Source organism: Salvelinus sp. IW2-2015, linkage group LG11 (assembly GCF_002910315.2).
Source record: "Salvelinus sp. IW2-2015 linkage group LG11, ASM291031v2, whole genome shotgun sequence".
Classification (NCBI taxonomy): Eukaryota; Metazoa; Chordata; class Actinopteri; order Salmoniformes; family Salmonidae; genus Salvelinus; species Salvelinus sp. IW2-2015.
The window spans coordinates 16505845-16532197 of record NC_036851.1 but is presented as its reverse complement, the minus strand read 5'-3'; the positions used below and the strand labels follow the sequence as shown (position 1 = coordinate 16532197).

The window sequence follows — 26353 nt, the reverse complement described above, 5'->3', positions numbered from 1 at the left end:
TATTGTTTGTACAGATGAACGTGGTACCTTCAGGCGTTTGGAAATTGCTCCCAAGGATGAACCAGACTTGTGGAGGTCTACAATTTTTTGGCTGATTTATTTTGATTTTCCCATGATGTCAAGCAAAGAGGCACTGAGTTTGAAGGTAGGCCTTGAAATACATCCACAGGTACACCTCCAATTGACTGAAATTATGTCAATTAGCCTGTCAGAAGCTTCTAACGCCATGACATCATTTTCTGGAATTTTCCAAGCTGTTTAAAGGTACAGTCAACTTAGTGTATGTAAACTTCTGACCCCCTGGAAGTGTGACACAGTGAATTATCAGTGAAATAATCTGTCTGTAAACAATTGTTGTAAAAATGACTTGTGTCATGCACAAAGTAGATGTCCTAACAGACTTGTCAAAACTATACTTTGTTAACAAGAAATTTGTGGAGTGGTTGAAAAACTAGTTTTAATGACTCCAACCTAAGACTTCAACTGTAGCCACACCTGTAGAGTGCATTTACGTGCCTACATTAGGTAAGTCTGAATAACAACTACTGAGAAGTGTGTAGGAAAGGTGGACATTTCCTAAGTCTGAATCTGCCCCCAAGTGGGAACAGTAGCATGACACTGGGGACGGGGTTGTGTGTGTTTGTATTACTATACCCCCGGAAATCCCCAAGTCCCCACAAGGATGGTAAAACAAGGAAAATTCTCCCTCGTGGGATATTTTAGGCTTAGTGGTTCAGGTTAGGGTTAGAATTGGGGGTTAGGTTTAGAGTAAGGAATTATGATTAGGTTTAGGGTTATGGTAAGGGTTAGGGGTTAGGGAAAATAGGATATTTAATGGAAATCAATTTTGGGTCCCCACTAGGATAGTAAAAAATTGTGTGTGTGTATGCGTGCGGGCGTGTCTATTGTTGAGGCAGCACATGAAGGATTCTAAATATGGATTGAGAAGTTCCAAAAGCTGGTGGTGAAAGGAAGAGGTCAAGCCAACGTACCTTCCCCTTGTTTACCTTTTCAGATGGACATGCTCTTGAAAGGCCATGATGGTTAAAGGTTAACCATGGTTCAAATCAAGAGGAGGCTCAGTCCTAGAGGACCAGAGGTCAGCGGGAGGTTAAGAGGAGTCTTTACCGTTTGAAGTAACAAGTCAGAGATCATCTAGCAGCTGGCCTTGATCTCCATGAAGAGGAAAAACACCTAGGGCTCTATTCAATCTGTATCGCCTAACCGTTACAGACTGCGCTAAAGAAATGTAAAGGTCATTTCTGATTGAGCCGACATAAACAGCATTTACCGGGAATGCAGTCTCCGCCAACGCTAAACATTGCCTTTAAATTTCAATTGGGCTTTAGCGCTGAATTTCCACGATACATATTGAATAGAGCCCTTATTCTTTATTTACACTAACTTATTGGGGTCTTTCTCATTCATGTCTTTTACTGTTCCAGAGTGGGTTAATGAGTATTGGGGTCGAGTGAAGCGGTCTGCTCTGCCCTGGAAATGAGCCCAGTGTTTATGACTGCCGCTGGAATGGGTTCATAACCGCTGCTGAACCTGTGAAGTATTGAATCTGGGGTTAATAGCCTGTTGGCCTCTTTAATGGGCCTCATTTAGACCAGCCCACTGCTGCAGGCCACACACACACACACACACACACACACACACACACACATCACAGTGTCATGCTGCTGACTAGTCCCTTAGGCAGTGTCTCTCAGGCTCATCACCTGGGGGCCGATTCAGACTTAGGAAAAGTACACCTTTCCTGCGCACTTCTCAGTAGTTGGTATTCAGACTAACCTAATGCAAGCGCGTAATGTGTTCTACAGGTGTGGCTACCTTGCGCGCACTGAATAAAAGTAAGAGCCGAAATCCCTTCTACTTGATAGCCAACAGATTTTCTGATTTGGAGTTTTCATTCAATAGGGGTTTCAGTACATTTATCTTAAGCCATCCCTTTAAAAACGATGTACCTTTAATTCGAAATTTGTCGACAGACACTACAATACATCGAGAAAACGGGTTCAGCAGGTACATAGTCAGATAGGTTGGCATTACTCTTCATCATGTTACTGTAATATCATTACACATACACAGTTAATGCTAGTACACATGGTGGCTGATTACTTATTTATACTAATCACTCTGCTTCCAATCTATTATTCATGTGAGGCACTGGTCTGCATGCCTGTACTGATGCTGACGAATGGAAATGGGATTGAATGGAAATAGAAGACAGAGCAGGAGTCTCTCATTCTCACCATACTCTCCACCCCAGTCTACATTAGCCATGGATGATGGRTTCCAAACCCTTCAAAGTTGGCTTGCTCACAATCACTGCACTCTGACAGGACCAGATAAGGCACTAACACCACATTGGGAAGGGTAGATGCTGCAAGTCAGTTATTCAACAAGGTATTTTAGTGCAACGCAGTTGATTCTCCTGCTTTGGGGCCCAATTCAATCAGATCCGCTTTTGCCAAAATCTGTATAGCGGTTGTTTTGGCGATGTCAGAGGTGGAACTGCATTAGAGTTGTCAAATCCACAAGCAGCCCTGTGCAGTAGGCTATTGCGGACACTGCCATTGGATGCAGCGAGTCGTATTAGTAATAATCCCATACAGCCTCTACACCTCGATAACTGATATAAATCTTTATTGCTTCGTTTAATGATTTTAAATTTGACAGTCATTATTTCGATAGGATATACAGCCTACACTTTCTCGTTCCGAACTTCTAACACGAGTGGGAGGGGTGTAGCTTCGTGATAAACACACGAGCAGCCGCTCACCGATTTGACAGCTCTTAATGCAGTTACACCTCCGACACCACCAAAACACCAGCTATGCGGGTGTCGGCTATTGTCGGTTAACGCTTAATCTGAWTGAATCGCAGCCTTGATCTCATTCACGACCTGATCTTAAAATAGCAGGAGAGCCCCACTGTGTCAGCACAACAGACCCGGTATACAAGTCCCTCCCAGGGCACTGACCACACCGAAGCAGCCCCATCAGCACTAAATTGTAAACAGTCAGTTACCAGGGCATCAACGAACACCCGGCGGTCCAAGTCTTTCTCAGATTGGATTGTTCCCTCTGCCGGCCCAAGAGACTAGGCCTTTATGGGGAGGAAATTAAAGAGCTGAGCTGAGCGCATTTGAAAAGGAGAACTTTATTTACAACACATAAGGGGCTGGCCGCTGGCCAACTGCTAAACTATTGCTCAGTAGCCTATACACCATTTATCAATAAGCTACATCAAGTTTGCTTTTCTCTCTCTTTAAACCTTATCAGTCCTAGGGACTCCCAACAAAATAATCAGATTTTTTTCACTACATTAATTTATCTGCATGTCTCACCCTTATATTTAGCCTCACAATGAAGTGTTTCACCATTTTATTTTCAGGACAACCAGGGCTACAAGTAGAACACAAAACGATTTAACATTAACATTGCCCTTCATGAGTTTTATTGACCGACTGCCTTGATTTGGTCTTATGTAGCAACATTTGAAATTGTGTTTTTTTTTTAATTTTTTTTTTACATTAGATAAAAGCAGACACACAGAGCTACAAAATGGTATATCATACACTGCATTTGAGGAACAATGGGAAAGTAATTCTGCTTTGAAAGTTGATAAACTTGTAACCTCAAACCTCAAAATGGCCTTTGAATTTTTGGTACCTACTGGAGAGCTCTTTGCCCACACCCATTCAGCATCGTTCACACCCTCTTAAGCTTTAGCCCCCACCCAAACTCTGACCATTTTACTCGCCCTAGCGTTGGTGACTAACTGTGCTGCTGGCAACAATGTAATTACGCTTTTTTGACGGCGTTTACTGACACTGGTCATATTCAACGGGTGTTGAGCATTCGTAAATTCATCAGTTATTCTGCACTCTGGCACACTCAGATGAGAGTGCTCTGAAATCGGAGTAGGTGGCCAGACTGAATTTACGAACAAACCCGAAATGGTTACTTGCATAGTGGAGTCTTTTGTTAAGACATGTAGCTAGCTAGCTAGGTAAACAATTTACTATCATCCCAACTCATGATGTTACTACCCTGCATGAATCTGCAGGTAGCTAACCGACCAGGTTCAATGTTATCTAGCTAACATTAGACTATAACTAGCAAAGCAAATGGCTCTGCGATACGAATAATAAGATCATACACGTAACGTTAGCTAGCGAGCCAGCCAGCTAACGTTAGCTAGCTAACAGTACACTAACTTGAAATGAGACCACTTTCTGTCAAAATTAGAAACGTGTAATCTCTGAAAATGTAGCTCGCTAGACTATCTTACACATATACATCAAGGATGGACGCATCTCCCTGTCACGGATGCCATGGTTGCCCTTAGTTTGAAGATGTAATCCAGAGACTGGTGTTTTCTCCATCTCCTTAGCTATGATACTCAAATTCCACTGATTTCAAAACTCAGTCCTCCAGAAAGTGGAGAGCAACACTTATCCAGTTTTACTACGCGATACATTTTTTATAAAAAGCCGCGTTAAACATGATTTCCTACACATACTGACCAGCTCAAATAGACAGAAGTACGCTATATGGCAGACCAATCCAAACTCATCTCTCGGCATGTCCAGCCCACTCATTATCTCAGCCAATCATGGCTAGGGGGAAGGTTGCTGACTTTTCTGTGGCTAAACCAACTAGGCTCGTAATTTAACAATTCTATTAGTATTTACATATGGCATACTAGTTTGTTATTAAGGCACATGAAAGGTCACATGCATTTTTATAAAAAAAATGGCTCTCCTGTGAAGTAGTGACCTGCGACATACACCTAGGTTCTTGAAACGAGTCACAAATGTCAAGCAAAAACCAAATAGAAAATGAATTTATAAGAATGCTGTAAGTACAGAAATAGTTTGCTCAGTAGAAAATGAATATCCAACTAGTTAGTGACAACTGTGTGTTGTTTGTGACAGCACCTATGATATTCTATGTAGAAGAAACCTTACCTTCTAATGACTTGTTTGACTTGTGAACGTCATCGAACAAAACATTGAGCAAACATGCACATTTCTGAGAGTCTCCGCTATTCATAGTGGGCTCATAATAGTATGTAGCTCAAACCGTTTTCGGGATCCGGCCTCATCTCACAATCCGCTCTAGCTCACCCCCTGTTAATCACACATAATAATGGTTGGTATCAGCTGAAGCAGAAGAACAGAAATAGACAAAACCAATGCAAAAAAAAGAAGTCTGTAGCTCAAACACARACTGTTTATGGGGTTGGAAGAACTAAATCACGCCGGTGTGATTGTGGGACTCAAAGTGTGCAGGCCAGGGCCACAGGAACTGTTTGCCAATATATCAAAGTAGCCTAACCCTTGAAGAAACCGAAGTAACCCTCCATTTGCATCATCATCTGAAGACAATTATTACTTTTTAATAGTTACTTGTGCAAAAGCAATGCCATTCACAGGTGATGGAATCTTCTTGTTAGTATGGTTGCTGTGCTTCACCGTATGAATGGAAGGATTCCTTATTAAATTTCTCTCTCTCTCTCTCTCTCTCTCTCTCTCTCTCTCCAGGGTTGGGTCTGAGTGGACCTGGGTCTAAAACAGGTTAAAAAAATTATATATATATATATAATTTCTCTCTCTGGGTGTCTCATTAAAGGCTCTCTATCTAATGAGATTAGGTCCTGGGGATTAATGGTGTGGCTAATTGATAGACACACAGCCGGGGAGGATTAAAATCCTTCCATTCCCCCGCCGCTTTTTGGGGCCTCAGCTGACTAATTGAAATCACAGGGATGGACCCAAATACACGTTGTGACCCAGCTCTGCAGTGTACAGGGAGTTAGAACCGTCAGGCCTTGACATCCAGCAAAAACACAAACAGAGAATAGTACAGTCAGTCATTTAGCGAGGGTGCAAAATAACCAATGGCCAAGTTTAAGATAAAAATAGTATCAAGAGTATATATTCCAGGAGGGTGTAATCTCAGAAAGTTGGAGTGAAGAACACTGATGGTTGAACAGGGTAGAAATAAGTAAGGTGCCACATTTTTAAAACATGTCTCATTTATTTTCTAAAGCACATATCCAGATCAATGAAGAAAATAATTCAGATACACTGAATAATAGAACAACTATCAGCAGGCTTGGCTGTTTAACCCTTGAACAGTTCCAACTTCAGAGGCCGACAGAAATGCGTTCGTCAAAGACACATGAGAAGAGGGAGGGCTGCATTTGACATATTAAAAAAACTGAACTATAACAAAGCTTTCTTAATTCTTAAAAAAGAACCAACTATTTTTTTGTGTGAAAAAGATAAAGATAAACTGAAAGAAACCTACAGCATCTTGACCAAAATTAGAAAAGAAACACACGCACACATTGAAAATGGCCGGGCCAAAATGTCATTCAGCCCATTGAAGAGCATCAACCTTTTGGTTGTTAATACTTCAAAAAATAGGTATCTTACAGCATTTTCTTTTTTGAATGTCTTTTTACAGAGTATATTCATATATTTTCAGCTTACTATTTTTTACATTCTCACCACATAAGAACAAGTGCGTTGAGTAAAACATTTTGAAAAAAAATCATGCACCTTTTAATAGTTTTGTTGACCTAAAAAATGGGAATGTTCAAGGCAAAAAAATCCTTATAACGCTTATTTTTCAGTGCCTTCTTTCCAAGCCATTTAAAGTCGTACTGTCTCATACTGTCTCACTACTCAGATCATGCCTATATAAGTTTTACAGTGTGGAAAGCAACACAAAACCGTACAGGGCAGGCAAGCGTCCAAACGTAAATGCTCCTAGACTGAGTTCACAGAGGAAAGGCAGGCATTCTCTGTTTGTTAGAAAACCCCCACATTTATAAAAACAACCACATACACTCACACACCCAATGTCAGTGTGTTGTTGTGTTGACCGGATGATGCTTGGGAAAGTCTTCGATCACCCTAGTGTGTATCAGGTCTCACTGACAGAGGGTTGCTTTAGTAGTACTTCCCCAAAATGCTCCAAAAGGTCAGAATTCAACTGATCTTAACCTGCAGCCAGCCCTCGTTGTGAGGATCACTTCTCTGTGTTGCTGCTGGGTACAGTAGTTCTTTCTACACCAGAGAGAAGAGGAGAGGGAGCCATATGAAGGTTGGGGGCATGGGGGTTACAAGGGAGTGTGCCGCTCGAAACCACTCCAATGGCAAACAACCCTGAGATAGCAGGAGTCCAATACAAAACACACCACAAAAGGCACTTTATAAAACGACAGTGCTTCTGTTCTAAGGAAATTCAAGTTGAGAGAGAAAGTGTCTTTCTGTACACTCTGTTCAGCGTTAAGCCAAAAAGAGACGGGTTTGTCCTGTTCCTTTTTATCATCCAAGCCAAACGAGCGTAATCACTCCTGTCTCTCAGAAGTGCCTTGTGTCCCCAGATAGCTTGAGGTTCAGTAGAGTGAGAAGCAAAACACACTAAAAACTTGCCACTAAAAAAGCCAGAATAGAGTAGCAGCAGAACCTGGTGAGGTCACAGGCCGTGTTCTAGAACAGTCTCTAACGTCCGTTCTGTCCTCACTGGTCTACTATGGAAATATCTAATGTGGTACTGCTTGGGCCCTGCCTGTGGTTTCGAGGAGCATCTGACCCCAACCCCAAACCCTCRCCCCGGACCCCCTCCGTACCCCACCCCTTTCTCAGTCGTCGTCTCCTCCGCCGTAGAGGTCAGCCAGCTTCTTGAAGCGGGGGCCCCAGTCGTTGAGGTAGTCGTAGTCCTGGTCCCCTGAGCTTGAGGAGTTGAGGGAGCTGACGGAGCCGGCCGTGGAGCCGCTGCCCTCGTAGTCAAACACCAGCAGGGAGTCATAGGGCGGAGCTGTGGGGTCGTTGTCTGCTGCCCTCAGACCCTGAGAGAGAAAGACAAAGGATTAGTTAACACTGAGGAGAGAAAYCTTTTGAAAAGCTATCACTGWTAAGTACAGGGARGTGAACATTAACACACTTGTATGATCTTTCGAGATGAACAATGTCTAATAGTTAACATACGTCGTTGATGAAGTCTCCAATATCTCCGGGATGAGGCAGGCTGGGTCTGACGGGGTACTGGGACTCAGCGATGACAGGCCTCTCGTCCACTCTGCGCACCCCCGTTGGTTTACAGATGATGTGGTCCAGAGCCTCGGGCTGCTGCAGCTGGCTTAGGTCATAGTCCTGCAACACCAGACAAGGAAGGGGACTCAGTGTAAGTGTAAGAATGGCGGAGAAAGTGTCTGGGTCCAATCACAGTATTTTTTAAACATTACATCTTCATCATTGTTGTCGTCATCATCATCATTATCGTCGGCTTCATCATCCTCGGTGTGGTCATCATCAGGCTATAAGTATGGCTGCGTTGTTAAACGAAATCCTAGTGCATGTGTAATGTGTATATCACTGACCTGGTCCTCCTCTCCTCCTCCCTCCTCATCGTATTTCAGGATGTTGTCTCTGACGTCGTCCTCTGGGTCAATCAGCAGGGGCTTGGCCTGACGCTCCTTCTCCCTCCGCTTCATCCACATCACAAACACCAGTACCATTGCTGCAACAGACACAGCACATCAGCAGGGTAGACAGAGGAGGGCTGGGAGTAGTATGTTGARACAGACAATGACACCTACAGCACAGGTGTGTGTGTGTATAAGTGTGTATTATACTCACTAAGCAGTATGATGATACAGATGAGTATGGCTATGATCGCTCCGGTCCCCAGTCCAGCGGCAGCTACAGCTCCGGTGGTAGTACAGTCTCCGTTGTCGTCACACGGACACACCTTGACCTTTATCATAGACCTGTTAGAGAGGGGCGGGTTCCCAGAGTCCGACACTATGATGGGAACATCATACACCCCTGCATCCAGGTAGGGAATCCTCAGTCTCAGCTGGGCATAGTCACCTGCACATAATCACACAGACACAATGTCCCGTCACTGCGTGAAGCTCCCAGTATCCGATAGCAGTGGTGTAAAATATAAAGAGTTGACCATTCTGGAGTTTTACTGTAGTCATCTATGGCCATGTGAGCAGTACTGCAGAGATACAATACATGCAAATGCATACTGAATAATACACAGGCAGTTACTGTAGCTAGTTCAGTCCTCCAGTTTCTTATTGAGGGTGAATATGAGGTTTACTAATTCATGGCTATACATTTTCTTGCAGCAATTAGACCTAGATTACAAAACTTTCTCTGATATTGATCACCAATATTTACATTTCCCAACAGACAGAAATGGATATAGATTCCTAGACACAATGAAATGATAGCACATACATTATCCCAGAACGGTGTCAGTTTATCACAGAACCACAGCATATGTAATAGGGTTCCTTTGTGCTTTTTGCATCTCCAACCAAAATGTGACATTACATGAGTGCAGTCCTATGAATTATCTTAAATAATCATAAGGTATTACATTTGTTTCAATACTCCTCCATGCACAAGGATAGTCTGCTGTCCATTGTTTAAGTGAATACAGATGTGTTGCACAGTAATACATTTTCATATGAGGTAGTCCAAGACCCCCAGGCCATTTAATTTATTAAAAAGGTTGGATGAAATTGAAACTGTCAGGGCCTGGAATAAATACATCAATCTTGGTAATATATACATTTTTATTGTGTTGACTCTACCTACATGTAACATAGATATTGGGAGAGATTTCCATCTCTGAACATTGAATTCAATCGTATCTATTAAAGGAAAGTAATTGATTTTATATTTGCATGGTATCAGTACACCCAGGTATTTCATATGTGTCTTTGTCTATTTCCACTTAAATGTACTTTCTAAGCTTGAGAAGTATAATTAGAAATGGGCATTATTTCAGTTTTCTCCCAATTCACTTTAAATTCAGCACCATATGTGTCCAACAGTAGTAAAACAAAAGACAGATAAATAAAGTGAAATGTAATCCGCATACAATGACATTACATGTTGATCTCCACCAATCTCTATGCCCCAGATTGAGCCATGAGATCGAATTACAGATGCTAGGGGTTCTGTGACTAAATAAAATAAATAACTAGACAAAGGGCATCCCTGTCTTGTCCCTCTTGATAACGGAAATGATGCATAGATCTGTCAATTTGTTCATATAGTTGCTTTGGGGGATTTGTACAATAGCTCAATCCAGGAAATAAATAACAGATCAAAATCAAACTATTTTTAAGACAGTCACCAAATATGCCCATTCCACCCTATCGACTGCTTTTTCAGCATCTATTGATACTGCCACTTTTGGAGCGTTCAAGTTCTTGGTATGATGAATTGTATAGAAAYAATATTGGAGATTGTCTGAAGAAATCCTGTTCTGTATACCCCCTGAGTAAATCAACTTGTGTGTTACTGTTTCTATGCGAAAACCCAATACTTTAGCAATGATTTTGTGATCCACATTTTTATTTATTTATTTATTTTATTTAACCTTTATTTAACCAGGTAGGCAAATTGAGAACACGTTCTCATTTACAATTGCGACCTGGCCAAGATAAAGCAAAGCAGTTCGACACATACAACAACACATAGTTACACATGGAGTAAAACAAACATATAGTCAATAATACAGTGAAAAAAAAGTGAGGTGAGATAAGGGAGGTGAAGGCAAACAAATATATGTATAAATAAATAAAATCTAAAAAAGGCCATGGAGGCGAAGTGGAATACAACCACAGCAAGTAAAATAAAAACTAAAAAACACTGGAATGGTTTGGTTTGCAGTGAAGAACAGCGCAAAGTAGAGACAGAAATAATGGGGTGCAAAGGAGCAAATAAAATAAATAAATAAATACAGTAGATAAGAGGTAGTTGTTTGGGCTAAATTATAGATGGGCTATGTACAGGTGCATTAATCTATGAGCTGCTCTGACAGCTGGTGCTTAAAGCTAGTGAGGGAGATAAGTGTTTCCAGTTTCAGAGATTTTGTAGTTCGTTCCAGTCATTGGCAGCAAGAGAACTGGAAGGAGAGGCGTCCAAAGGAAGAATTGGTTTTGGGGGTGACTAGAGAGATATACCTGCTGGACGCGCGTGCTACAGGTAGGTGCTCTACTTGTGACCAGCGAGCTGAGATAAGGGGGGACTTTACCTAGCAGGGTCTTGTAGATGACCTGGAACCAGTGGGTTTGGGCGACGAGTATGAAGCGAGGGCCAGCAACGAGAGTGTACAGGTCGCAGTGGTGGTAGTATATGTGGGCTTTTGGTGACAAACGGATGGCAATGTGATAGACTGCATCCAATTTATTGAGTGGGTTTTGGAGGCTATTTTGGTAAATGACATCACCGAAGTCGAGGATTGGTTAGGATGGTCAGTTTTACAAGGGTATGTTTGGCAGCATGAGTAAAGGAATGCTTTGTTGCGGAATAGGAAGCCAATTCTAGATTGACTTTGGATTGGAGATGTTTGATGTGAGTCTGGAAGGAGAGTTTACAGTCTAACCAGAACACCTAGGTATTTGTAGGTTGTCCACATATTCTAAGTCAGAGCCGTCCAGAGTAGTGATGTTGGACAGGCGGGCAGGTGCAGGCAGCGATCGGTTGAAGAGCATGCATTTAGTTTTACTTGTATTTAAGAGGCAATTGGAGGCCACGGAAGGAGAGTTGTATGGCATTGAAGCTCGCCTGGAGGGTTGTTAAACACAGTGTCAAAAGAAGGGCCAGAGTATACAGAATAGTGGTCGTCTGCGGTAGAGGTTGGATCAGAGAATCACCAGCAGCAAGAGCGACATTCATTGATGTATACAGCGAGAAGAGTCGGTCCCAAGAATTGAACCCTGTGGCACCCCATAGAGACTGCAGGGCCCGACAACAGACCCTCCGATTTGACACACTGAACTCGATCAGAGAAGTAGGTTTGGTGAACCAGGCGAGGCAATCATAGAGAAACCAAGGCTGTCGAGTCTGCCGATGAGATGTGGTTGTATTGACGAGTCAAAAGCCTTGGCCAGGTCAATGAATACGGCTGCACAGTATTGTTTCCCTATCGATGGCGGTTTAAGATATCTTTATGACCTTGAGCGTGGCTGAGGTGCACCATGACCAGCTCTGAAACCAGATGCATAGCGGAGAAGGTAGGTGGGATCGAAATGGTCGGTAATCTGTTTGTTGACTTGGCTTTCGAAGACCTTAGAAAGGGCAGGGTAGGATAGATATAGGTCTGTAGCTGTTAGGGTCAAGAGTGTCCCCCCCTTTGAAGAGGGGGATACCGCAGCTGCTTTCCATCTTTGGGAATCTCAGACGACACGAAGAGAGGTTGAGAGGCTAGTAATAGGGGTGGCCACATTCAGCAGATAGTTTTAGAAAGGAAAGGGTCCAGATTATCTAGCCCGGCTGATTTGTAAGGGTCAGATTTTGCAGCTCTTTTAGAAATCAAGCTGACTGTATTTGGGAGAAAGAGAAATGGGGAAGGCTTGGCGAGTAGCAGAGGGGAGGCAGTGCTGTTGTCGCGGGTAGGGTAGCCAGGTGGAAAGCATGGCCAGCGTAGAAAAATGCTTATTGAAATTCTCAATTATAGTGGGTTTGTCGGTGGTGACAGTGTTTCCTATCTCAGAGCGGTTGGAAGCTGGGAGGAGGTGTTCTTATTCTCCATGGACTTTACGGTGTCCCAGAACTTTTTTTGAATTTGTGTTGCAGGAAGCAAATTTCTGCTTGAAAAAGCTGCCTTGGCTGTTCTAACTGCCTGTGTATATTGGTTTCTGGCTTCCCTGAAAGTTGCATATCACGGGGCTGTCGATGCTAATGCAGAACGCCATAGGATGTTTTTCCTGTTGGTTAAGGGGCAGTCAGGTCAGGAGAGAACAAGGGCTATATCTGTTTCCTGGTTCTAAATTTCTTGAATGGGGGCTGCTTATCAAGATGGTGAGGAAGGCATTTAAAAAAATGTCCGGCTCCTTCTACTGAACGGGATGAGATCCAATATCCTTCCGAGGATAACCGCCGGGCCAGGTCGATTAGAAGGCTGCTCGCTGAAGTGTTTCAGGGAGCGTTTGACAGTGATGAGTGAAGGTCGTTTGACCGCTGACCCATTACGGATGCAGGCAATGAGGCAGTGATCGCTGAGGATCTTAGGTTGAAAACAGCAGAGGTGTATTTGGAGGGCAAGTTTGTTAGGATGATATTCTATGAGGGTACCCGTGTTTACGGAATTGGGGTGGTACCTGGTAGGTCATTGATGATTTGTGTGAGATTGAGGGCATCAAGCTTAGATTGTAGGGTGGCTGGGGTGTTGAGCATGTTCAATTTAGTCGCCTAGCAGCAACGAGCTCTGAGATAGATGGGGGGCAATCAGTTCACATATAGTGTCCAGGAGCACAGCTGGGGGCAGAGGGGTTGGTCTATAGCAGGCGGCAACGGGTGAGAGACTGTTTTTAGAGAGGTTGGATTTTTAAAAGTAGAAGTTCAAATTTGTTTGGGAACAGAACCCTGGAATAGTAAAACAGAACTCTGCAGAATCTTTGCAGTAGATTGCAACGCCCCTCTTTGGCCGTTCTATCTGTCTGAAAAGAAGTAATTGGGAATGAAAATGTCTGAATTTTTGGTGGTGTCTTTCCTAAGCAGGATTCAGACACGGCTAAAACATCCGGGTTGGCAGAGTGTGCTAAAGCAGTGAACAAAACAAACTTTAGGGAGGAGGCTTTTTAATGTAACATGCATGAAGCCAAGCGCTATACGGTTACAGAAGCATCAAAGGAGAGCGCACTGGGGAATAGGTAGTGGAGCTAGGTAACTGCAGGGCCCTGGATTCACCTCTACATCACAGAGGAACAGAGGAGGAGTAGGATAAGGGGTACGGCTAAAAGCTATGAGAATTGGTCGTCTAGAGCTTACTAGAGCAGAGAGTAAAAGGAAGTTTCTGGGGGGCGATAAAATAGCTTAGGGAATTAATGTACCAGACAGATAGCCGGAATGGTTAGGATTGAAGTACGTGGAGGTAAACCTGGTATTGGATGATGATGAGAGGATTGATTTGTTCCTGAAAACTCATTGAACGCAGGTATGTCATCCCTGCTTGTGGAGTGGTGGAATGAGGAGGGGGATATGATTAGTGAGCAGGGGTTCGAGTACTCCTGACAGTGAATAAGCCAATAAACATAACGAAACAGAACTGGACAAGCATATTTCATGAAGGGAGAGGCATGTTACGGAGTGATATATAGGGTCCAGTGACCCAGGTGAGGTTTTGGTTGGGGACAGGTCAGGCGATCCAGACAGTTAGGGTCCGGCGTAGAGGCTATCGGTAGCCAAGATAGATAGGAATGGAGGGTCTAATTGTTCAGATACATCGTGCGTACCGTCGGTAGAGTTAGTGGGGTTCCGTGTGGGTAGAGGGCAATCCAATTGGCAAAATAGATATAGTGCCCAAGAAAAAAAAAATAAAATATAATAATAATAATTGTCCGACTTATACTTATTCAGATAGCAGACGATAAGACCAGCTAACGAATTAGCGGGCCCCAGAAGGCGTTCAGGTAACGTCGGGACGGGGTGCCAGTTGGATAACTCCCCTTGGGCAGATAACGTCGGCAGTCAGTCGTGAAGGCCCGGTGGGGCTCCCGTATCTGCAAGCAACAACAAAAAAAACACAAAAAAAAACGGGTCCGGAAGGTGACTGTAGCCAGGACTGCTGATGGAGCTCCTCAGCTTAGCTCCGGAATAAATTACGTTGCTCCGGATCGACGTAAGCCAATAGACACACGCGTTTGCAGCTAGCTGGCGTGCAACATAAGCTAGTAGCTAGCTAGCGCTGCGTGAAATCCGGTGATGAAAAGTAGAAGGAAAAAAAATCCGGTGATGTGGTAGTGAAAAAGCAGTCCTATTATGCTCTGGGTTGATATCGCGCTTGCAGACTGGCAGGTATTGGCCCGAGCTGAAGCTGGTGGTGTCCCGAAGTTAAGGGTGAAGACCGCAGCAGTGGCTAACTGACTACTAGCTAGTAGCTAGTTATCTGGCTAGCTTCTGATTGGGGTTACGGTTCTAAAGTATAAAAGAAATAGCAGATCCGTACCACATTGGGTGAGGCGGAATGTATATTCAGTTCCTAAATGGAAAGTGAAATTAAAATATATACGAAATGCATACGAAAAAAAARGAGGACTATTTAKACGGGACAAGACAAACACACGTCCGACTGCTACGCCATCTTGGAATCCATGAGTGGATTCACACATTCATGAGTGATAATAGGCAGACAGATCCGCATGACAATGGATCCTTATCTTTCTGTTTAAATAGGGTAAATGTGGCCAAACATAGAGACTGGGGAAGTATGTTTTTCTCTAGATCTGCTGTGAGCATAAGTAATATAGGCTTCAGTCATTTGGAACGGAAGTGTCGATATATTTCACTGGGAATCCATCATTACCAGGAGATTTCCTATTTTTTTGAGTATTGATGGACTCCAACAATTCACCTGGGGTAATGTTTCTATCCATATTCATTTTCTCTGATTCACTTATAATTGGTAAAATGGCCTTATTAAGGAAATTGTCTATATCCTCCTTTTAACTTTTGTTTTAGGATTGATACAGTTTGTGATCAAATGTTTTAAAGACTGAGTGGATTTCAGAAGGATCCATTGTTATGCTACCTGGGGTTTGAATGCTATGGATGAAGCCTATTCCCCCTCAGGAAACTAAAAAGATTTGGCATGGATCCTGAGATCCTCAAAAGGTTCTACAGCTGCAACATCGAGAGCATCCTGACTGGTTGCATCACTGCCTGGTACGGCAATTGCTCGGCCTCTGACCGCAAGGCACTACAGAGGGTAGTGCGTACGGCCCAGRACATCACTGGGGCTAAGCTGCCTGCCATCCAGGACCTCTATACCAGGCGGTGTCAGAGGAAGGGCCTACAAATTGTCAAAGACCCCAGCCACCCCAGTCATAGACTGTTCTCTCTACTACCGCATGGCAAGCGGTATCGGAGTGCCAAGTCTAGGACAAAAAGTTTTTTACCCCCAAGCCATAAGACTCCTGAACAGGTAATCAAATGGCTACCCGGAGTATTTACATTGTGTGCCCCCCCGACCCCTCTTTTTACGCTGCTGCTACTCTCTGTTTATCATATATGCATAGTTACTTTAACTATACATTCATGTACATACTACCTCAATTGGGCCGACCAACCAGTGCTCCCACACATCGGCTAACCGGGCTATCTGCATTGTGTCCCGCCACCCGCCACCCACCACCCGGCAACCCCTCTTTTACACTACTGCTACTCTCTGTTCATCATATATGCATAGTTACTTTAACCATATCTACATGTACATACTACCTCAATCAGCCTTACTAACCGGTGTCTGTATGTAGCCTCGCTACTTCTATAGCCTCACTACTGTATATAGCATGTCTTTTTACTGTTGTTTTATTTCTCTACTATTGTTCACCTAATAACTTTTTTGCACTATTGGTTAAAGCCTGTAAGTAAGCATTTCACTGTAAGGTGAACTTTGTTTTGATACTGTATGTATCTCTTCCTCTTACTTAATTTACCAACAAGTATTTTCCCTGCACTTTCATCTTGCTCAACATATTGTTGCTTGGATTTCATGGCAGCAATCTCTGCAGATCGGGTGTTTATTGTGTTACATTCGAGCTTCAAAGTGTTCAACTGTTGAATGGTGTTAAAATTTTGTGTTAAAATGTTTCTGTTCTCGTATTTCTAATTATTTTTCTTATGTGAAGAGTAAGACATGATACAACCTCTCGTATATGCTTTAAGAGCTTCCCAGACAACAGTTGGGCATACTTCATTATTTAAATGTATTTCCAAAAACAAGTATATCTGTGTTGAGCTATGAGGTAAACCTCTTATCTCCAAGTAACATTCTGTTGAATTGGGCCTCCCGGGTGGCGCAGTGGTCTAGGGCACTGCATCGCAGTGCTAGCTGCGCCACCAGAGTCTCTGGGTTCGCGCCCAGGCTCTGTCGCAGCRGGCCGCGACCGGGAGGTCCGTGGGGCGACGCACAATTGGGCTAGCGTCGTCCGGGTTAGGGAGGGTTTGGCCGGTAAGGATATCCTTGTCMCATCACGCTCCAGCGACTCCTGTGGCGGGCCGGGCGCAGTACGCGCTAACCAAGGGGGCCAGGTGCACAGTGTTTCCTCCGACACATTGGTGCGGCTGGCTTCCGGGTTGGAGGCGCGCTGTGTTAAGAACCAGTGCGGCTTGGTTGGGTTGTGCTTCGGAGGACGCGTGGCTTTCGACCTTCGTCTCTCCCGAGCCTGTACGGGAGTTGTAGCAATGAGACAAGATAGTAATTACTAGCGATTGGATACCATGAAAATTGGGGAGAAAAGGGGATACAATTTATTAAAAATAAATAAAATAAACATTGTGTTGAATTGCCATGTTTTTGCTATTGGCATAGGAACTTGAGCTTTAACGTAATTATTAATAGGAAGGTATTTTAGGTATATTAACCGTAATTATTCTAGGAAGGTATTTACATCCAGAAACACACGCAATTAAAGTAAAGTTAACTATAAAAAAAGTCAATTCTTGAATATGAGTTGTGAACGTGAGAGTAATAGGAGTATTCTCTTTCAGTTGGATGTTTATATCTCCACAGTTCACATAGACCCATCTCTTTGATGCTGTGGTTTAATACCTTACACATGTTAGAAAGAGGATATAGTTTAGTTGATGACATTTAAATAGTTTTAGTATAAGGTCATTAATGAACTTTGGGTCGTCTTCATGTGGGCAATAACAATTCAGTAAAGTGAATTTCCTTTTACCATAAAACATCCATCTGGTCTGTAATCATTTCTGTAGAGTTAAATGGGACTTTTTTYGCAATGAGAATTGATACCACTCTGGATCTTGCGAAGGAGGTGGAGGAGAATGCCAACCCATCCCAAGCTCGCACAAACCTTTCACTTCCTTTTGCTGATAGGTGAGTTTCTTGTAAAAAACAGATGTTGGCGTTATTCTTTTTCAAATATGAAAATAACTTAATTATTTTGGCTGGCTGCACAATTACATTGACATTCCATGTCACACATGTTAAGTATCATCCACAACACGTGATATTGAGATGGGTCTTTACATATTTTTGGTCTCATAGTGACTCCATACATTATGTAAGGTGTTGATACATAAACAGCTACAATGATAATATTGTTAAACAATCCTCAAGCTTCTTAATGGGCATGTATTCACAAGACATCATTTTTTAAAAATATATATTTTTACAATAAATCCCGCATGATGCTTTTTCCCCTCCTCCCCTTTCCCCTTTGATGCTTCCCACTGAATCTGTCCTGTACTGTTGCTCAGGTGAGAGAGCGACCTTATTGGTGCCGCCGTAGTGGCCATTTCCTTTAATGCAGGTTATTGGTCAGTGACTATGTCTCTATGCATTACAAAGAAAATATATCAAATCACATCAAATCAAATTTTATTTGTCACATGCGTCAAATACAACAGGTGTAGACCTTACCGTGAAATGCTTTCTTACAAGCCCTTAACCAACAACGCTGTTTTAAGAAAATAAGAGTTAAACTGAAGTAAAAAAAGTAACACAATAAAAGAACATTAACGAGACTATATACAGGGGGTACCGGTACAGAGTCAATGTGTGGGGGTACAAGTTAGTTGAGGTACTTGAGGTAATATGTACATGTAGATAGAGGTAAAATGACAATGCATTGATAATAAACAGTGAGTAGCGGCAGTGTAAAAACAAGAGGTGGGGTGGTCAATGCAAATAGTCCGGGTGGCCATTTGATTAATTGTTCAGCAGTCTTATGGCTTGGGGGTAGAAGCTGTTAAGGAGCCTTTTGGACTTAGACTTGGCGCTCTGGTACCTCTTGCCGTGTGAGAAGTCCATTACTTGGGTGGCTGGAGTCATTGACAATTGACAATACAGTGGCATGTATTCATGGATGCCAAGGTAAGCCACGTTTACCCAAAAATATTAATCAAGAAAAAAAGAAGAAAAAAAAATCTTTCTTATCTCTGTATTTCTCAATAACAAGAGAAAAACAACATAAAAAGCACTCTGTTAATTGAGAATACAATTAATTTGATTATTTAGGCATTAGGCATCATTATAGTATATTAAATAGAAAAATGTGTTAAACTCCAATTAAATAAATGCAGGCCTATAACCACTGGAGTAGCCTGCAGTTCCGTTGTACTGCACAGAACCACATGTGGGGCTCACTTGTCTTGACCCACCGGGGCACAGAGCTCTGGGCACTGGTAGAGGCAAAGCGAGTGCCAATTATTCACTTGTTTTTTCAGAGTTTATCAGCTACATGTTCAGTTGGCCTAGCTACATTTCTTGTACATTCCAGTTAATGAATTCATTTCGATATAATTGTCCAACAAAGAGCTGGAAATAATGATTGAAAGGTGCATAATTGTGGGCTTGGTGCGCATAGCCTGCTTGTTTGTCACTCTCTTTTATAATCTCAGCAATTGTCCATGTTTCTTCAACATTCATTCAACCAATTCATTAACATTATTCATTGCACTTTCTATGGGAAAAGAAAAAAGAAAAGGATAATCGACACGTGATGGTATCATGTTGCCCACATTGATAAGACATTTTCCAAATTTGCATATCAACTTCCCCGTTATGATGCCTAAATTCGGGCAAAAGTAAATTAAACGTGTTAAAAAAAAAGGAAGGGAGAGAGCAACGGAAATAAAAGTATTGTGCGCTTACAATTTCAGTGTCTTCGGCTATATGATATTTAATCTCTCCCAGTCTTTTTTCCACATACGGGACATTTAATTTCTTCCCACCCACTCAGCCTATCGGCTGGGGACCAAAAATAAGTGTCCAGATCATAGCAATCATCATGTTGCCTTGTTCCCTTGTCAGTTCCTTTTTTAAAACAAATAGTTCATGGCTACAGCCTACCAATTAATGGTTTGCCATTCATGCTGCGTAGTCAATTGTCATAAAAGTGTTATTCATTTAGACAGATGGCCTGAGCGGTGCTGTGCTTTTCTTTCCAATAGGCATGTGAGTGAAGGCCTTAACAACACATACTGTTCTCTTTTGTGTCTTTGATGTGGTGGGGTGTAAAAGTCCATCGTTCACCTCATTTCAGTAGCATCAAAAGTTCAATAGTCCAGTGCCCCATCTGTCATACATCGTCTGTTGTAGAGGCTGTCCTGTAGTCCATACATTTCATTCATTGCCATTTCCACTGTTCTCCTTGTCCAGGTTATCCAGGAATCAGGTAGCTTCTTTTGCTGATTTCAGTGTGATGTCTCGTTCCTTCCGTTTTTCCCATAGCTTTTCTTTATAGGGTCAAATTCTCAGCGTTTCATGTAGAGGTSTCTGCTCATGTCGGCGTTGATAAAGGTCCGACTACTCCACTTTTTGGCTTGGATGGTCAGCCGTACAGCTTTATCTTTGACCCTATAGTTAAGGAACTTTGTGATGATGCCCCTTGGTTTGCTGCTCGTGTCCTCTCTCGGGCCGCCTGTTCGATGTGCTCGTTCAATTGTGGGAGCCCGTGTGAAGTTCTCCTGGCCCAGTAGTTGTGGTATTACCTTTTCCAGGAATTCTTCCATTCCGGTTGTTGCACGGCTTTCGGGGAAATATACGAAACAAAGACTTGAACGGCGTCTGAAGTCCTCCGTCCTGTTCATTAAGCCCCATAATTATGATTTTCTCCAGGGCTAACCCGGTTTCGGCCTTCGCCACACGTTGGCCAGTTAAGTCATATCAGCTTAGAGTTTTTGACATCATCTGATATTTTCTTCATCTTCTTGGACAGTTTGCCATTGCCGGTGCGAATTTCTGTTAGTAGTGTCTCTAAGCTCACTTAAGTCGAGTCGTCAGCTACTTGGTCCACGGTCACGTTGTTTCACTGTGTTTGTTTGTCTCCATTTCTTGATCTAGTATTTACCATAACATGCAGTTATTTCTCGACTTCAGAGTCGAGTTCTTTTCTATTTAAGAGGCATATTTTGTGTAAAGAAAGGGAATGCCAAACGGATCACCTAGACCTCACGGTCGCATACTGGAAAACATAGCCCTCAGTAGTATCGGATTGTTAAAATAAATAGTGTCATAGATTAATCTGTAGGGGTGGCATCTTGTCTATCAGTGCAGAGAAATGAATGGATGTGATCTGTCACAAAGCACACAGCTCATACGTCAACATGAGACAGAGCCATTCTGGGAGAATAGTGTCATTTACTGTAAGACCTCCATTATACCACAGTCCATCAGCCTGAGACCACACCATTGTCATCTGTCACACAGCAGCAAACACACAGGGAGCGAGCATCCGCACACACACAGACAATATGAAACAACAGAAAGCATTATACTGGGACTGTGTGGAGAAGGGGCTTCAGTATTTGAACTCTGACACATTACACCTCTGGTGGAGATCTCTTAATAGTGACCCAGGCTAGCCGTGTCTTACCGCTTATGCGGGAGGCGGTCCAGTTGCGTCGGACGCTAGGAGGGTAGGAGGGCAGCTCGAACACAAAAGGCCCCACGTGAGGGTCAGCGTCGGCGTCGGAGGCTGTGATGTTGACCCTGGAGCGGGGGCTGGCCCGTTCACACACCTGGGCCTCCTTGGGCAACAGCACTGGAGCGTTGTCATTCACATCTATCAGATGTATCTGTAGAGTACCTGTCCCACTGGCTGGGGGAGAGCCTGAGAGAGGGTGAAGGGGGTGGCAGAGGAGAGAGAAAGAGAGACAGATAGGGGAGGGGTGGGTGAGGTGGGAGGAGAGAAATAGAGAGGGGAGAAGGGAGAGACAAATGTAATCAATCCGAGGAAGAGGGTAACTTCATGCGTATACAGTACCTAAAAACACTTTCATCTGAAGGGAGGAAATATAATAAAAATGGAATACAGCAAAGGGACAGAGGGATGGGAAATGAAGGAGCTGAGAGAATATTGAGGGAGGGTTTGAGAGTGATGGAAGAATACAGCATACATTTGTTGTGAATGCTCCCAGTGATGACAGCCATAACAAATGAAACGGCACATAAATATTCCACTCTGTGTGAGTCTAGAGCTCAGCACTCTCAAAGGACACAGTTATGAAATGACTTTACTGGAAAGCACCACATATCTCCCTCACACAGCACACAGAGGCTGTTGTTAAAATGAGGAGAAACATACCTAAAACCTACGATATACTATGACAACAAACACATCCTAATGTACAGTCAGACTCTGACACTATAACAACGCACCCTAACCTACAGTCCGTGACCAACAGACTAACAGTCTTGTATAGCTGACTGATTACAATGGAGTATTTTCTGCTAAGTAACGGATGCTGCACTGTCTGCATGAATGGAGTTCAGCCAACAGATCCAACTGTTTCTCCTATTAGAGAGTAACACAATGCACAAGTTACAGCTCCAGTATGTGAAGCTCTACTGCCTCAGCACAGCAGAGCACCCCAATCGACTGCTTGTCTGTAATGATTGGCTTGGCGCTTTGTTGAGCTCCCTCCTTGGTGGAGCAGAATAAATAAAAGCAAAACTCAATCAAAGTGGAATATATCCCAGTGTCGACTGGTGTTTGAAATCAATAGGCCGTCAACAGCTTGTTGGCCGAAACTCTGCATGCTCGAGAGCAACCCACCTCATTCCCGCAATCCAATCCTTCATATCTCTGAGGTACAACACCACCTGGGCCCTCCCTCTCAAACAGAGAGAGCACACACACCTCTATTTGTAATGGTTTGGGTCGATTGGTTTTAGAGTACTTCACCGATCGCTACAGCAGCTTTGAGAGCACACACCTTTGGCACATTTAGACAGATATTTCACTCCTCTCCACAGTACACAAGGGATGCATTGAGCAGGCAACACACACACACACACACACACACACACTCACTCACTCACTCACTCACTCACTCACTCACTCACTCACTCACTCACTTACCAGACTTACCATTGTCGGCAGCCAGGAAGGTGGCCTCATAGATGTTGTTCCTGACGTACATGGACTCCCTGTCCAGCACGGCCATGGTGGTGATCTGACCGTTGGTCCTGTTGATCCTCAGCCAGTTAGCTGGGTCAGACAGCTTCGAGTACCTGGAGACACACAAACTGTTACAACATATATCATAGTGATAACCAATGTTACATCTAATTATTTAGGCACTAAGCAAATTTCAGGTCTGCTGAGAGCAAACTTGAATATTGTGAAAATTCTGTGCAACTTCCAGCACGAGTTTACTGTGAACACTGAGGCTGTACCCGCTTTAACTTACAGTTTGAACAGTGGCCAAGTAAACTACTGTGACTATTTGATCACAATGCAGGCCTACCAAAAATGCATCCCATAACATTTTAACATGGAAATAGCTGTTCTATCATTCAGCCTGCAGTAGCAGCCAATGTGTGGTGTTCAATGTACGCCAACATTCCATGAGACTTTTGAAAAAAACATGCAGGGCTTGACATTAACCTGTTTATCCACTTGTTCTTCAGACAAGGTGACTGAACATATTTTTCTGTTGTTTGATGCAAGAAACCACATTACAAAATAAAATGCATTATTATTCCAATACCATTATTACAGAGAATCAGACAAATTATGCTACCCTCTGCCTATTGGCTACTCAACTTATTCAAGCCTGTCTCAAAATACAACACTGCCCCTTTAAGACAAAAAATGCTCTTTACCTGACTGGCTTTTTTAAAGATGTCTAGAAATGTARGTTTTGTGCACTTGTAGGAAGCAATCACTCCCCAATAGCTAACTACAAATGATCTATAACTGGGCTAATAACTCACTAACTAGCAAAGGATATTAACAAAATGTGCACACGTGGCTACATGCAGCTTTTGCTTTGATRTRAAAACAAGCGCATCTACTCATGACCACAGCTGTAAACACAGTGCAATTCAAAGTAAATGGCACAGATCCATATATGGCAATGGCTATTTGCATATAAGCCTACTGCAGCTCTGATTGGTTATACCGCACCGGTCTGTGAAGAGTATGGGCTGAGTCATGCATAATAGAATCCTACTCCAATGTGTTCTGCCTACAACAAAATCTCTTGCATAGTTTGTTTTGTTACGGTACTGTATGTTGCATTGAAAGTGGCTAATATTGCGTTAATTCGYTCACAATTGCCACAGTAAAGGGAAACATTGACAGTGTTGTTAACTAACAGGGAAAAATCTAGAAGGTTCAATCTCGTGCTTCTCTCCATGGGCTGATAGTTGTTCTGTGCTCTGCGCAGCAGTCCCGGGGAGCTGCAAGGCAGTCTTGGGGCTACAGCACACCCCCACATGCACGCAGATTAGAGGGAACATTGGTAATAACGCCTTAATACCCTGTATTTAATCTTAACTTCCAGATAGGGTCACCTTTGCAACCATCTCCCCTGCAAGAAGAAACAGTATGGTATTCTTGCAGCTTGGTTTTGTCATGTAAACAGTTGACAAGAGTAAACTGATCCAAATGAAATSCAATTTGCAAAAAGGAAACAAATTAGTATTTAAGTGGAGAGGTTAATTACAGGTAAAGGACCTAACAATCATGCAGGCAACACTGACACGCGAATGCAACTTAAGGTGTTCCTAAGTTTCGGTGTATATTCTTCTCAATAAAACAATGTAAATCAACGTGATTACTCAGTTAAAATGTGTTTGTCACTGTGTGGAGAGATGGATATACAGTATATATGTATATACATATATATATATAGAGAGAGAGCGAGAGCGAGCGAGAGAGTGACAGAGGTATAGCGAGATCAGATGCCTGGTGGGAGGAGGTTTGATGCTGCTGCTGATGATGATGAGAATAGGTCTAATTAGAGAACACGCTGGAGGATGACACAAGTTAGCGAGTGCCAATGAGATGTGTGGGAGATAATGGCAGCTAAGCAGCTAAATCTATCTCCCCTTAATGAAACACTCTGCCACATTTAGACTCCAAGGGACGGAGGGAGGTAAAGACTGAGAAATATATTGAGGTATCGATGTGGCGTTTCGTCGTGGGGAAATCAACCGATTAGAAGACAAAATAACAAGAAAATGAGAGTCAGAACGTCACGCCAACAGACTTGGGTGTCAGTTTGGATTTGATGTCCCTTGGCAGGTGAAACAGAGGTCTCTAGTTGTTGTGAGTGGCTCTGTCATCTCTCTCCATGCCACGGTGGCAGCCCGGGGGCACTCACGCCTCTCTCTGACACCCAGCTGGCAAAGGCTGGCACATGGAGAAGGGCACACAGCTTGTGGTGCAGTTCTACGATCCACCCATGCACGCTACCACTTCCCCCAAGTCTGACAGTAAAACCAGCTGGCAAATCAGACCCTGTCTACCCCCTTTCTTCTCCTCTCTCCTCTCCACCGCTCTTCTTCCCCCTCCACATGAGAAAGCAGGGGGGAGGAGTGACAGGGAAGGAAGAGCAGTCTTCTGGTACACACACACTGCAGCTCCTCACGTCATCTGTCGGCAAGGTCACTAAAGTGAATCAGCCAGTGGTGATCAGGCTGTCCAAACATGAGCTGCCTGTCGGCCGCCATGACATCTCTGGAGAAGACGAAAGGGCTGAATTCCCATCAATGAAGGAGAAAGAAGAGACAGAGAGAGTGAAAGGAGTGAGAGAGAGGCTAGCGAGAGAGAAAGAGCAGTTCTGTGGCTCTCAGAAGACAAAACAACAGTGAAAGAGTAAGTTTGAGTGAATCCATTTATGAGAAGAACTTTGGTTTTAGAGTTTATTTGTTTGCCTGCACTGCATCGATTCTTTAACGGGTGTCCGACTGAATTGAGAGTGGAATTGATTGGTGCTGAATCTGGGGATGGAGTGGCTCAATGACCTTTGACCCAGTGAGTATGTGGGAGAGGGGGAGAGAGGGAAAGAGTAGCTGGACACACAGTCCAGCTTATTACGATGTAACCTTTCCTCCTTCGTCGCTAGGCAACAGGGAAATTAATGGACTTTGGTTTTGGGAGCAGGTCAGTTAAGAATGTCACAGAAGGCAGTTCAGCCTTATGACGGCGCAAATCCATGCAAAATACAATCAGCGTCTATCTGAAATGAAGCCTGTAGTTCCTAACAGTCTGTAGTTCCTAACATACCGGACAGTCTGATGGATGAAGAGGTCAGGGTCTTGGGCAGCAAACACGGTGAGTGTGGTGCCTGCAGGGACACCCTCCTCGAAACGGATGGACTTGGGGTTGGAAGGGAAGACAGGGGGTTCGTTGACATCCTGTACGGAGATGGTGACCCCCGCTGAAGACTGGAGAGAAGACTGGATCCCACTGGCCAGAGGGGCTTTGTTAGAGACTATCACCGTCAGCATGAAGGCCCTGTTCTGCTCATAGTCCACTGGCTGCAGGGAGAGAGGGGTGGGGAGGAAGATATATAGGGAGGGAGGGAGAGAGATAGTGA

General features: G+C 43.4%; 1 protein-coding gene across 2 annotated transcripts in view; it reads right to left on the bottom strand.

Annotated features, from left to right (window-relative positions):
* Positions 1 to 7651: 7651 nt before the first annotated feature.
* The window catches only part of LOC111969898 (cadherin-4), a 236754-nt gene continuing 218052 nt past the window's right edge, over positions 7652 to 26353 (bottom strand). For both annotated transcript variants that reach the window (XM_023996276.2, XM_023996277.2), the window contains 7 exons: positions 26041 to 26294; positions 22894 to 23036; positions 21397 to 21633; positions 8666 to 8899; positions 8407 to 8546; positions 8015 to 8179; positions 7652 to 7875 (listed from right to left, as the gene is read on the bottom strand). In XM_023996276.2, coding sequence (XP_023852044.1) covers positions 7669 to 7875; positions 8015 to 8179; positions 8407 to 8546; positions 8666 to 8899; positions 21397 to 21633; positions 22894 to 23036; positions 26041 to 26294 — 1380 coding nt within the window. In that variant the 3' untranslated portion in view covers positions 7652 to 7668. The remainder of the gene's footprint in view (positions 7876 to 8014; positions 8180 to 8406; positions 8547 to 8665; positions 8900 to 21396; positions 21634 to 22893; positions 23037 to 26040; positions 26295 to 26353) is intronic.